Below are 13744 nucleotides of genomic sequence, written 5' to 3'. Positions count from 1 at the left end.
AACACTTATAAATTTATTTAATTTAATTCAATTCAATGAAAAACGTTATTTGTCCCCGGGGGGTAATTTAAAGGCATATTGAGCAGCATGTCAAGGAAAATAACACTTTTATAAACCGATATAAATGTATAAGTAAAAAATAAATAAATAATAATAAAAACACTATTCATAGAGTCTCAAGCCCTTCACTGTACACTCAAAAATATTTGGATTACACAGATTTAACACAAACGAATGAACTTGATGTGATGCATATTTGCCGGTCATAAATGAAAAAGTAAATAAAATAAAATAAATATCTACACTCAAAACAAAACAAAAAAAAAAACAGCATTGTTTTTTATTAACTATTTGTATCTATTTGTTTGCATTTAAAATAATCATATTTTCAAAACGCATTTATTTAAATTGTTTTTGTTTTGTTGTTGCCTTTTTTATTTAATAAATAAAATGATTAAAAAGCAGATAGAAAAGAAAAAGAATAGAGAATGCTTGTGTTAGAGGGTCAAGTGTAGATGGAAGAGATGTGTTTTAGCTGTTTATATATATAGTGCCTTGTGAAAGTCTTCATACCCCTTCATTTTTTTGTTTTGTTTTGTTTTTGCCTTATGTTAAATTCGTTTAAATTACTTTTTTTCCCATATCATTCTACACTCCATATACCATAATGACACAGCAAAAAAAAAGTTTTTAACATCTTTGCAAATTTACTAAAAATAAAAAACTTAAAAGATTCCATTGCATAAGTATTCAAACCCTTATCTGGGACAATTGAAATTTAGCTCAGGAGCATTCATGTTGCTAGATGTTACTACACTTCAAGTGAAGTTAACCTGTGGCAAATTAATTTGAATGGGTATGATTTGGGACAGCACACACATCTTAATAAAAGTTTTATAGCTGATAATGCATATCAGAGCAAAAACCAAGCCCTGAGGTCAAAAGAAGTGCCTGCAGAGTGATGAAGAAGGGCTTTGATGAGTGTGGTGACCGAGAACCTGATGGGCACTTTTAGTTGAGCTCCATGATCATATGTGGAGATCGGAGAAATCTACAGAAGGACATACATCACTGCAACACTCCACCGATCTGGGCTTAATGTAGGTGTGGCCAAACTCAATCCTCTCCTCAGTAAAAACACACAAAAACCCACTTGGAATTTACAAAAAAGCAACTAAAGGACCCTCAGACTGTGAGAAACAATATTCTCTGGTCTGATGAACCTCTATTTCAAACACCATGTTTGAAGGAAACCAGCTCTGCTCATCAGCTGCAGAGTACCGTCCCAAAAGTAAAGTGTGCTGTGCAGCCTCATGTCAGAGTAGAAGAAAAGCTCAACGCAGCAAAATATAGAGATAGCCTTGATGAAAACCCAGTCCAGAGCATTCAGAACCTCAGACTGGGCAGAAGATTCACCTTCCAACAGGACAATGACCCTAAGCACACATCAAGAGTGAATCTGTGAATGTCCTTGAGTGGCCCAGCCACAGCCTGAGCTTGAACCCAATCAAACATTTCTGGAGAAACCTGAAAATGTGCGTCTGTCCCCATCCAACCTGACAGACCTTGAGAGGAGGAGAAGGATGGCAGATAATTGCCAAATGGTGATGTGCAAAGCTTGTCGCAGCAAACAAAAAAGGACTTGAGACTGTTGGTGCTTCAGCAAAATTTTTAGGTAAGGGTATGAACACTTATGCAATGTACTTATTTCAGTTTTTTTATTTTTTAATAAATTTACAAAGTTTTTTGTAAAGTTCTGTTTTTGCTGTGTCAAAACATGGTGTATGGAGTGTAGATTGATATGAAAAAAAGTAACTTAAAGCAGTTTTTATTAACACTGCAACATAATAAAACGTGAAATAAATGAAGGGGTATGAATACTTTTGCAAGGCACTGCATATATATATATATATATATATATATATATATATATATATATATATATATATATATATATATATATATATATATATATATATATATATATTTTTTAAAATTGTAATTTTTTTGTGTTGTTCAATTTATGTTTATTTGTTTCTTGTTGATTTGAATGGTTATGTTTTGGGAGAGGAGAAAGTCATATATATATATTAAGAGAGACTCTGCCAGCGGACGAGCGCCTTCATCTTCATCCTCCATATCATCCATCTATGCAGAGTGTAAAAAAGTGTAAAAGTGTAAAAAAAAAATCACTACAAATGGTACTACTTTATTTTTTACATGTAATTATTATGCATTATTTTTTACTTATAATGCATGTTTCATTAATATTGAAGATAATATTAAAATCTGACAATGCAGAAATGGCTGCAAATTGATTTTTAGCTATTTAGATTTTAGATCTTAAAGCAAATAACCATCCACAGCTAGGACATAACTCATGATAAAAATGAATAAATGTGCTCGTGTTGAATATATCAGCTTTGCTGAGGGAAATTCATTTGAGTGTGTTTCTTAATCCTACACAATGCACTTAAACACAAGCTTTAAGTCACACTGCTAAATATATCAACCAGTTTTTGTAAATTCCAAGCAAGAAGGTGAGTTGCTAGCACTCAGTGGTTATTATTTAGTGCGTCCTCCTCACCCCCGCTCTGCCAGCGCCAGGAACGGTGGACCAGAAGAAGCCTCTCCAGTCCTGGTCCTCAAAGATGTAGGGCAGGGTCCGAGAGAGCATACGAGTGCAGTTCAGCACGATCTGCTTCTCCTTCTCTGTGGGGCAGCCAGACTCGGCTCCCTGAACCAACTTCTCCACCGCCTGTGGGAATACACAGATACACTCATGACCAAACACACAGAAGACAGTATGAACATGAACACCAACACATACACATGTAGTCTCACGCTCACCTAAAATATATAAAATATCAGAATGGTGAGTTTTTGAGTCTTGAAGTTTATTTACTTTTCTGTTTAGCAATACTGTGACTGAATTAATCCAGAAAGTACATCAGGAGGTAAAATTGCAAGTAAAAACATAAAAGCAAGATACAAATACTTGTCAAAATATGAAAACAAATATTCAAAACAAAATCAAAAGGATAGGATATACATATGCATACATATTAAATTAAATTTAATTTAATTTATGCATTTAGCAGACGCTTTTATCCAAAGCGACTTAAAGTGCATTCAGGCTATCAATTTTTACCTATCATATACTGTATACCCAAACATGCACCTACACATTCAAATAGATACAAATATATTCACATAAAATAAAAATAGAAATTTATGAGATATGCGCAGAGGTGCAATTTTTTTTTTTAAAAAAAGAGACCCTAAATGTACACCTTATATTGATTAAAATAAAGGCCAAATATTAAAAAAAAAAAACTTATTGTTTAAAACAATAACTTAAGAGAAAATAGGATGACAGATATTATATTTGATTTCTAAAATATTCTAATTCTAATATGCTGATTTTGCTGCTAAAGAAACATTTCTGATTATTATCAGTGCTGCTTAATATTTCAATAGAAAATTTTATACTTTTTAAAGGATTCTTTGATGGACAAAAACAAAGCATTTTTGCAAGTTTATAAAATCTTTAATGTCTCTTTTGATTGCAATAAAGTATCCTTGCTGAATATATATATATAATGACCCCAAATTTTTTTAATAAGCCATATAATTATAAAACTAAAAAATGTTTTGTACAAAAAGTGTTATTTTTCTTTAAAACAAATCACATTTTCTTTTGTTATTCAGACATTCAGATAAGTGTGAAATACATTTAGGGCCACTGTGAAACTAAACAGAGCACATGTGCACACGAATTAGATCATTTTTAAATATTGTTACACAATATAATCTCTTTACTTATGGCCTGATGTCATGCTTTTATTCCTTCAGTACACAGTAAAGCATCACTTCTCTCTTTCTCTCTGTTGCAAACTCCTCTGGCTGGATGGACACTTGAAGACTACGAAGATTTCTAATCATGTTTCCTTTCTGATGGGCAGCCTTAAACAGGAAGTCCAGGGACTGAGACAGGAAGGGGAAAGCGCCAGCTGTTTTCCTGTCCCACCAACAACTTTAAACTCACACAATCACTGTCTATTACTGATGAGGCACTTTCTCTAATGACTGAATGTTAGTGCTGCATGTATGTAACAGGTGTCATATTACAGCACAGAGAGCCGCACTGAATGCTACCTTGTAACACAGTGTTGCCAGATTGGAGGGGGATTCCTCCCGGACGGCACGGATCTCAGCAGCAGGCAGCAGGGCAAACACATCCTGCACGGTGGTAGCAGTATCAGCCCAGAACTGATCCCAGAAAGCATCATCTGTGGCTTCCACAGGCTAGGGGTGGGTGAGGAGGACAAGGTTTTAATAACACACACCAGACTGAAGCAACAGCTGGGCTGATCCAAACACTGAATTCATAAATCACATCAATATTTAATTACCAGTTAAAAATAACAATGCAACCACGTTAACCCTGCAGAGAACAAGAAACAGTTGATCATTTCATGACATTACAGTTTTGACATGTCAGATAGTGACATGGTATTATGGATTTTTCTATAATTATTATACATGCAGTTTTGTGAGCTCATACTGACTGAGTGACTACACAGAATATTCTCAATTCTCAACTACCCCTATACACTTGTTATTAAAACACTTTTGGATGACTAAAAAAAAGACGTCACGTCAGGAGGGGTGGGATCTAACATACGTCATCATTTCATTTTATGAGTTCTACGTATTCAAAAACGTAACTAAAAACACCAACAACAAGCAAGCAAACAAAGTAACTAACACAAAACCTAAAATAAATGGTACAAAACAAGATATACAACTTTAGCTAGTATTTTAATTTATTTAAAGAGGTTTATATTTAAAACAAATGAAAAAAAAATGTACATAAAATACAGTTATATTAAAGATATGCTCTCGCAAGCAGTTAAGCTCTACGTAAATTCATCTTATTTTAAAAATGTTTTGTAGATTCCAAAAATAAATAAATAAACAACACTGTAATAAATTATTACGATAGTTCCATATGAATGAGCACCATAACGCAGATATTTACATCTGCAGATAAGCACATGACACCTGTACAGCTGTCTTCTTATGGGCGAACACAAGCATCATTATTTTGATTTAAACCCAGTTACCAACGCAGCCATACGCAGTATATGGAGACTAAATTCATATTTTATTCGCGTGATTATGTGAGATCTGAGGTGCTGCAGAGGTCTGGTCTGAGGCGCAGTCTCCGTCTGGAAACACACACGCGCTTCTAATAACAGCCTCGAATAACACCGAAGACACAAACCTGTGTTTTCGTGGTCAGCTGTATCACCGCCTTCCTGAAATTCAGCTTCGAGTCCGTGTTTCCCATTTTTCCTGCTATGTTCGTTTAATGATGAGGCTCTGCTCTAATCCCGGTCACCTCCTCCTCTGCGTGTGTCATCCGCGGAGCTGCGCTAAACCCACACACTTCCGGGAACACTAGCCTACTATGGTCAGGGCTGTCTCATGAATATTAACTAGGCGATGTGACGTCAGGTCAAGAGGCGTAACGGATTGGCTAAACGGCGGAACGACAGTAGCGGCCCTCAGCTCAGTCTGTGAATTAATGAAGCCTTGATAACGCAGCAGGGCTGACTCCTGAATATTACCAAAGGTATTACTAAGATTGCGTAACTAGACGCCTAAAAAAGGTTACCAAGTAACGACAGTCGGCTCAAAGCCCGGCCTCTGCCTAAGTTACCATAATAGGATTCATAAATCCCAAACGCAGTCGCTAGGGAAAAAAAAAACACTGTTTAGCTCACCCCTTGAATCTTTTACTTTTCACAGGCATCGCAACCCATATTACTAATGAATAGCTTAACTGAAGTAATAGCATTTCCGTTTTAATAAAATCTAAGCGACAAAAGCATTGGACATGAAACAAAAAAGTAAAATTCGCATATGAAGCAGATTCTTGCAAAATCTCGCGCATCATGAAAACCAACGCATTTTTACATTTTAATAATCACATGTTTAGTCATTTAGCGTTAAAATGAAACATCAGCTGTCATAAATGTGTTCAGATGCGTTACACAGTGTGTCTATTGGGTCTTTATGCAAGTCACAAAGACAAACGGACGTATTTTCATTATTTAATTTTACAAATTTTAATGGCTAAATTCCATTTACAATAAAAAGAAACCACACTTTTTAGCGTTTAAAGTAATTCATTGTTGAATCAATCTTGCCCTAAAAATGTGTGTATATATATATATATGCATGTTTTTCAATCATTTAAAGAAGCAGCTAAATAAATAAATAAATAACGGTATAGCTAAATGGGTGACGAAGCGCTGTGTGGGCATCGGACGTGACGTCCTCGCATGATCAGCCAATCCCGCGCCGCCCTCGTGTTTACAGGCTGATTTCCGCGCATGCGCTCTAGCATGTAAATAACAGCAACCGCGGTGGTTTGTTTGGTGTCGCACAGGCTCATCAAATAGACGAATAATCGGTTTATATTTACAGAGAACGCCATTATATCTGCTACGTTCATGAAAGTAAGTCTGGAAGGAGAATAATTTAAAGCGTTAGTAGAACAGGACGCTTGAATTTACAGCTAGTGAAGTGTCAGTTAGCACCCAGCTATGATCGAGACTAGCCGGAGGAGTTAGAGTTTGACGCATTTATTACTGTAGAATCAACTAAATACGAGTTTCACTTATTTTAATTTATAATCGTCTCATTACCAATTCATAAACTCGCTTTCAGTTGGACAGGGATGAGAGTATTTAGTGTCTAAATGTGTTATGCTGTATTCAGTGTAGCATGACACAGCAGGTTGTTGATCAGAGAAACACAGCTGAACCAGGAGCGAATGCTGCTCAATAACACACTCAAACATTCAAGACCATTATTCAAGACCATTAATCAGCTGTGGGATTCGCAGAAATGCTTACAGAAAACAGGTGAGTCTACAGATTGCTGATAAATAACTTAAATAGCATAATAAACCAGCATGTCTTTATTAATCACAAAGGGGCAATTCTTGGTTTACAGACCGAATGTGACAAAGTGGAATGTTCTAGATATAATATACAGTAGTATACATAATACCATGTGAAATACACAAATATGGTACAACACAATGATTAAGGTATTAATGTGTAAGTGTGTGCCATCAGCGTTAAGAAGCTGCTTTAGTGCCGTGTTTAAAATCTTTAACCTGTAATGATGCTGTAAAGGAAACGTCAGCGCGCTGAAGGTGATGATGAAGATGCTCAGATGCCTCAGGCCAAACGACTGAGTTCAGCTCTCCAGAGCTCAGAGACGGGTAGAGAATCATGGGAGTCTGAGGTAGGAAACACATCACTACACTTCTTCTCATTTAACTGCACCCAACTCAATGTTTTGTCTATTATCTGTCTTTGGAAGTATTTAGTCACTTATGATGAGGTTGGAGTATAATGGGATGAAGTCTTTAAAAGCTGTTTCTGACTTTGTGTAGCACCTGCCACTCTGCATATTCTTCTAAAACAGGGTTTCTGAGATGATGAAAAGCTAATAATTAATTAATTAATCCAAGTTTCACATGCATTTAGGAAATCATTGTGCAATTGGTTAAATTTTTTTTTTTTTATTCATTTAATTTATTTCAAGTTTTTTTGTGGGTATTATTCGTTTCACCGGTATTGCACCAAAATAATATTATAATATTATATTAAAATAATATTCGAGGATTTGAAATATTAAAATCATGTGGGTTTTAACATTTGAAAGTGAAAAATTTAGGATATAAATATTAGTATTATAACTTGTAATGTAAAAAAATGTATCCTTATCATTCTCAAATACTTTTATATTTAACTGTACAATTGTACTACATGTACATTATACACACACACACACAGCGGGTATATATATATATATTTCTAAAGGTGCTGTTGACCTGAAATTTTCACCAGATGTCGATAACAACCCAAGTAATCCATATATACAAAGAAAACAAAACAAATAAGTTCAGAAATGTAAGTTCTGTGTAATAAAATTTAATGACACCGGTAGAAAAAAGTATTAAACTACCGAAATGTATTTAATACTTTGTACAAAAGCCTTTGCTGGTAATAACAGCTTCAAGACACCTCCTGTATGGAGAAACTAGTCGCATGCATTGTTCAGGTGTGATTTTGGCCCATTCTTCCACACAAACAGTCTTCAAGTCAAGTTCTGTGGGCCTCTTCTATGAACTCTGATCTTTAGTTCTACTTTCTATTGGATTCAAGTCAGGTGATTGGCTGGGTCATTCTAGCAACTTTATTTTCTTTCTCTGAAACCAATCGAGAGTTTCCTTGTCTGTGTTTGGGAACATTGTCTTGCTGAAATGTCCACCCTTGTTTCATCTTCATCATCCTGGTACTGTAGGTGTTGGGACTGAAGCAGCTAATATTAATATCCACTGACAAGGGACAGGATTGCTTTCTAACTACTGATACATTTCTGCTGGTGTCTTGGCTTTCCATACATTTTTGCACCTCCCTTTCTTCATGTGTTCAATACTTTTTCCCTGTGTCATTGCATTTTATTACACACAACGTAATTTCGGAACTTATTCGTTTTGTTTACTTTGTATATATGGATTACTTGGGTTGTTACTGACATCTGGTGATGTCAACAGCCCCTCTAAAAATATATTTACTAAGAAAAATGGTGACGTGTTCAATACTTATTTTATTTATATACACTGAACAAAATTATAAACAACACTTTTGTTTTTGCCCACATTTTTCATGAGCTTAACTCAAAGATCTAAGACTTTTTCTATGTACACAAAAGGCCTATTTCTCTCAAAAATTGTCCACAAATCTGTCTAAATCTTTGTTAGTGAGCAATTCTCCTTTGCTGAGGTAAACTCACAGGTGTGGCATGTCAAGATGCTGATGAGACGGCATGATTACTGCACAAGTGTGCCTTAGGCTGGCCACAATAAAAGGCCACTCTAAAATGTGCAGTTTTATCACACAGCACAATGCCACAGATGTCACAAGTTTTGAGGGAGCGTGCAGTTGGCATGCTGACTGCAGGAATGTCCACTAAAGCTGTTGCACGTGAATTCTATATTCATTTCTCTACCATAAGCCGTCTCCAAAGGAATTTATCAGTACATCCAACCAGCCTCACAATCGCAGACCACGTGCAACCACACCAGCCCAGGACCTCCACATCCAGCATCTTCACCTCCAAGATTGACTGAGACCAGTCACCCGGACAGCTGCTGCAACAATCGGTTTGCATAACCAAAGAATTTCTGCACAAACTGTCAGAAACCGTCTCAGGGAAGCTCATCTGCATGCTCATCGTCCTCATTGGGGTCTCGACCTGACTGCAGTTCATCATGGTAACCGACTTGAGTGGGCAAATGCTCACATTCGATGGCGTCTGGTACTTTGGAGAGGTGTTCTCTTCACGGAGGAATCCCGGTTTTCACTGTACAGGGCAGATGGCAGATAGCGTGTATGGTGTCGTGTGGGCGAGTGGTTTGCTGATGTCTTCGAGTGGCCCATGGTGGCGGTGGAGTTATGGTATGGGCAGGCGTATGTTATGGACAACGAACACAGGTGCATTTTATTGATGGCATTTTGAATGCACAAAGATACAGTGACGAGATCCTGAGGCCCGTTGTTGTGCCATTCATCCACAACCATCACCTCATGTTGCAGCATGATAATGCACGGCCCCATGTTGCAAGGATCTGTACACAATTCTTGGAAGCTGAAAACATCCCAGTTCTTGCATGGCTAGCATACTCACCGGACATGTCGCCCATTGATCATGTTTGGGATGCTCTGGATCGGCGTATGCGACAGCGTGTTCCAGTTCCTGCCAATATCCAGCAACTTCACACAGCCATTGAAGAGGAGTGGACCAGCATTCCACAGGCCACAATCAACAACCTGATCAGCTCTATGTGAAGGAGATGTGTTGCAATGCGTGAGGCAAATGGTGGTCACACCAGATACTGACTGGTTTTCGGACCCCCCAATACAGTAAAACTGCACATTTTAGAGTGGCCTTTTATTGTGGCCAGCCTAAGGGACACCTGTGCAATAATCAGCATCTTGATATACCACACCTGTGAGGTGGATGGATTTTCTCGGTAAAGGAGAAGAGCTCACTAACACAGATTTAGACAGTTTTGTGAACAATATTTGAGAGAAATAGTCCTTTTGTGTACATAGAAAAAGTCTTAGATCTTTGAGTTCAGCTTATGAAAAATGGGGGCAAAAACAAAAGTGTTGCATTTATAATTTTATTATAAATACATATTACAGTGCACTCCATAAGTATTGGAACAGTAAAGACAAAACTGTTTTCTCTGCTGTGGAGTCAAGACATTTGCAAATATGATTAAAAGATGAATATGCGACAAAAATGCAGAATGTCACATTTTATTATTAGGTCTTTCGACACATACATGTTTATTACCAAATAAAAAGGACAGCACTTTAAGTTCATCCCATATTTTATGTGAGCATAAGTATTGGAACAGTTGAATTTAAGGCAGATGTAAAAGATTAAAAGCTAATATTTAGTTGCAGATCCCTTGCGTGCAATCAGAGCAGTGAGTCTGCAACCCATAGACATCTCCAGACTCTTGGTCTTATGCTTTGAAATTCTTTTCTCCGGCCTTTAATGCAGCCATTTCCAACTGTAGCTTGTTTTGGGGGAGTTTCGGTTTTTAGTCTCCTCTTCAGCTGGTGAAATTAATGTTCAATCGGATTTAAATCTGGAGACTGATTTGGGCAATCTAAGACTTTACATTTCTTTGCCCTGATAAAGTCCTTGAGTGTATTGGCAGGGTGATTTGGGTCATTGTTCTGATCCAATACGAATGCTTTCCAATGGGTTTGGTGGCATTTTCTTGAATATTGATAGCCAAGAAAATGTTGTACCCCTCCAAATTCATTCTGCTTCTGCCATCATACATTAAGTCATCATTAAAATGAAGAGGTGCTGTTCTAGAGACAGCGATGCATGCCCATGCCATGACACTACCTCCACCAAGCTTTACAGATGAGGTTGTATGCTTAGGATCATTTGCCGTTCCCTTTTTTCTCCACACTTTTGCTTTCCAATCACTTAGATAAAGGTTAATCTTTGTCTTATCAGTCCAACAACTCAGTTCCAAAACTCTACTGGCTCACATTTGTGAAGAAACTTGCCTTTCTATTGTTGGTGCTGATCAGAGGTTTGCATCTTGCTGTGTAGCTTCTGTCATTCTCTGTCAAATTCTCCTGCGGACTGTAGATTGACAGAGCATCACCTCAGCTTTCTGGAGGTTGTTGGTGATTTTACAGACGTGTATTTTAGGGTTCATTTTCACAGCTTTTATGATTTGTCTGTCATCAACTACTGTTGTTTTTCTCAGCCGATCGGGTCGTTGTTGGTTACTGATGTCGCCGGTAGTTTCCAAACTCCATGCCCTTTGTTTTTCCTATAGCCCTAATTGACTTCCTCTGTTCTTTTAGCATCCAAATTGCTTGCTTTTCTTTGAGAGTCGGCTTCCTCGTCTTCATCGTGGTTTGTGTGTGTCATCATCAAATGCAAGAATGCAGAAGCAATGGATATAACCGATAAGACACATTCCCCTGCTTTTAATATCTGAAGAATTAATGCAACAGGACACAGCTGAACACTTAGAAAGACTTGTGAGGCAACTGTTATGCTCACATCAGACAGGGAGATGAAACTCTAAAAGTGCTGATCTTCTTAGCCGGTAAAACATCTTTGTGTTGAATCACCCAATAATAAAATGTGACAGTCTATAGTTTTGTCTCATATTCATCTTTTAATCATATTTACAGATTTCTTGACTCCACAGCAAACAGAACAATTTTGTCTTTACTGTTCCAATACTTATGGAGGGCACTGTATATATATATGTATATGTATATGTATATATGTGTGTGTGTGTATATTTTTTTAACTTTAAAATTGTAATTTAAAACCGAGAACTGAAAACTTTTGGAAGTGTCAACATTGAAATTATTGAAATATTAACTTCTCTCAGGGGTGCTTCAAGTAAATATTTTACTTCTAAAGGGTTTGGCTTACAGAAAATTTTCTGAAAGGTCTCAATGTTAGAAAGATACAACTGAAGTTTATTTTTAACAAGATCACCGATCATTTCCGTCTGATCTAAATAGTTTGAGTTCCACATTTCTTCGCAAGTGTTTTTGAATCTTGTCTGAATTGCACAAAAGGACTTTTTTGACAGCTCCAGGGCTTTGGTAAAAAAACGAGATTTTTTGAATCCCCACTCACTGATAATCTTGATCATTTGATGCAGTCTTCCAGTAGCGAGAGCAGTTGGATCAGCAGTCCGGATCACGCCGCAGGGAGCAGCAGCAGTAGCCATTGTGGAGTGGATGTTATCGGGCCCCACGGCGGCCCCGGCCCCTGCAGTCCCCACAGTGCCTCTAAGCAGTCGGACCCCATGGACCTGCTGTCCTACCAGCACATCAACCGTGTCCTGAGGGAAGCCCATTTCCAAAGCTTACAGAGCCGAGCTCAGTCCAAGCACAGGTGACTTTCAGGGACAGACAAACCCCGTAGTGACCAGGGTAAAACTTCTTCATCTCCATCCTCATTCAAACCTGCTCCTATTTTCTAGATCTCTCTGCTAGAACTCATGTTATGTTGATATTTTATTGGATGGAAAACATGCCCTGGTACTGTAAGCTCTTTGACTAACTAGAGCACAAAAGTGTTCATTGTAAGCAATAACGGCTTGACTATGATGCAAACTTTTGTGACTTTCACACTGTGTACTTTTCTTCTGAAAACAGCTGTATTGAGAATTAAAATGCAGTTTAGTGGGGATTTGCACTTGGGAATTTATGTTGATCTGATATTGATGTGGACCATATAGCAATTCAGCTGAGCACATTTAGATGGGAGGCATAAATATTCAGATGCACCTCTGATTAGTGAACTCCATTGCAGTGCTGTAACTAATGCATAAAGGTGGCAGTCGATTTAATATCAAAGACTGCGCTGATGGGCGGATCTGGGGAATTTCTTTATAATCTTGAAACAGTGGCTCAGAGGTTCTGCCGGATCTCTTGCCTCCCAACCATCACTGAAGCTGGTTGCTCATCCAGGCATCAGACCTTCGAAGCCCTGCGGAGGTTTTCTTGTGTGCTATTCAAATTCTGCATTTTAAAGATTGTTGTTTATTTTACTATACCTTTTTGTATTGAAAGATGTACATTGCATTTTACATTCAGATCATCTACATTTCTAAATAAAGATGGATGTTCTTAAGCAAACCTGTGTGCTTAATTTTTGCGATAGAAAAAAATCAGGAAGTCAAATCTTGTAAAAGCTGTATGTCCATGTTTGCAAAAGAAAGTTTTTGAGATAGTGTAAAATCTGTATGTCAATTTTTTTAAAAGATGTATGTCCATGTTTTCAAAAGAAAAAAAAAGCCATAAGTTCAGGATATTTTCAAGTATTATTCAACAGTATAAAACCATCCGTATTAGCCTTGTAAAATAGTTCAGGATATTTTGATGATGTGCATTTTTGCAGCCTTATTTTACTTACAGTTCCATCATCCTATTTTAAAGAAAGATTTAAAGATTTGTCAGTCTTCATAGTGGTGACATTAATATTAATTTATTTTTGTTTTTTTTATGTTATTAATCTGATATTGAATCTGTAGATTTTATGTAAATATTTATATATTTTTAGCTTTTTAAAGTTCCAGCATCTG

General features: G+C 37.1%; 2 protein-coding genes across 2 annotated transcripts in view; one reads left to right on the top strand and one right to left on the bottom strand.

The window, feature by feature from the left end:
• The window catches only part of LOC109084962 (protein HID1-like), an 18085-nt gene extending 12505 nt beyond the window's left edge, over positions 1-5580 (bottom strand). Inside the window, 4 exon segments of the mRNA XM_042720935.1 lie at positions 2048-2148; positions 2588-2758; positions 4159-4308; positions 5291-5580. Of these exon segments, the coding sequence (XP_042576869.1) occupies positions 2048-2148; positions 2588-2758; positions 4159-4308; positions 5291-5356 (488 nt within the window). The 5' untranslated portion in view covers positions 5357-5580.
• An 812-nt stretch (positions 5581-6392) lies between these two features.
• On the top strand, positions 6393-13298 carry LOC122136598 (protein FAM104A). The gene is made up of 4 exons (XM_042720929.1): positions 6393-6530; positions 6793-6938; positions 7215-7326; positions 12317-13298. Exons 2-4 carry the CDS (start codon positions 6922-6924, stop codon positions 12554-12556), a joined length of 369 nt encoding a protein of 122 aa, XP_042576863.1. The 5' UTR covers positions 6393-6530; positions 6793-6921; the 3' UTR covers positions 12557-13298.
• The last annotated feature ends 446 nt before the right edge of the window (positions 13299-13744 follow it).

This window comes from Cyprinus carpio, chromosome B3 (genome assembly GCF_018340385.1).
Source record: "Cyprinus carpio isolate SPL01 chromosome B3, ASM1834038v1, whole genome shotgun sequence".
NCBI classification, from domain to species: domain Eukaryota; kingdom Metazoa; phylum Chordata; class Actinopteri; order Cypriniformes; family Cyprinidae; genus Cyprinus; species Cyprinus carpio.
Note: the sequence above shows the minus strand (reverse complement) of the source record. Positions and strands in the feature narration are given on the sequence as shown.

Bases quoted from the DNA above. Each gene is read 5' to 3' on its own strand.
- LOC122136598 (XM_042720929.1), top strand. The intron at 7,327-12,316 runs GTAGGAAACACA...CATTTGATGCAG, and splicing joins GAGAATCATGGGAGTCTGAG to TCTTCCAGTAGCGAGAGCAG.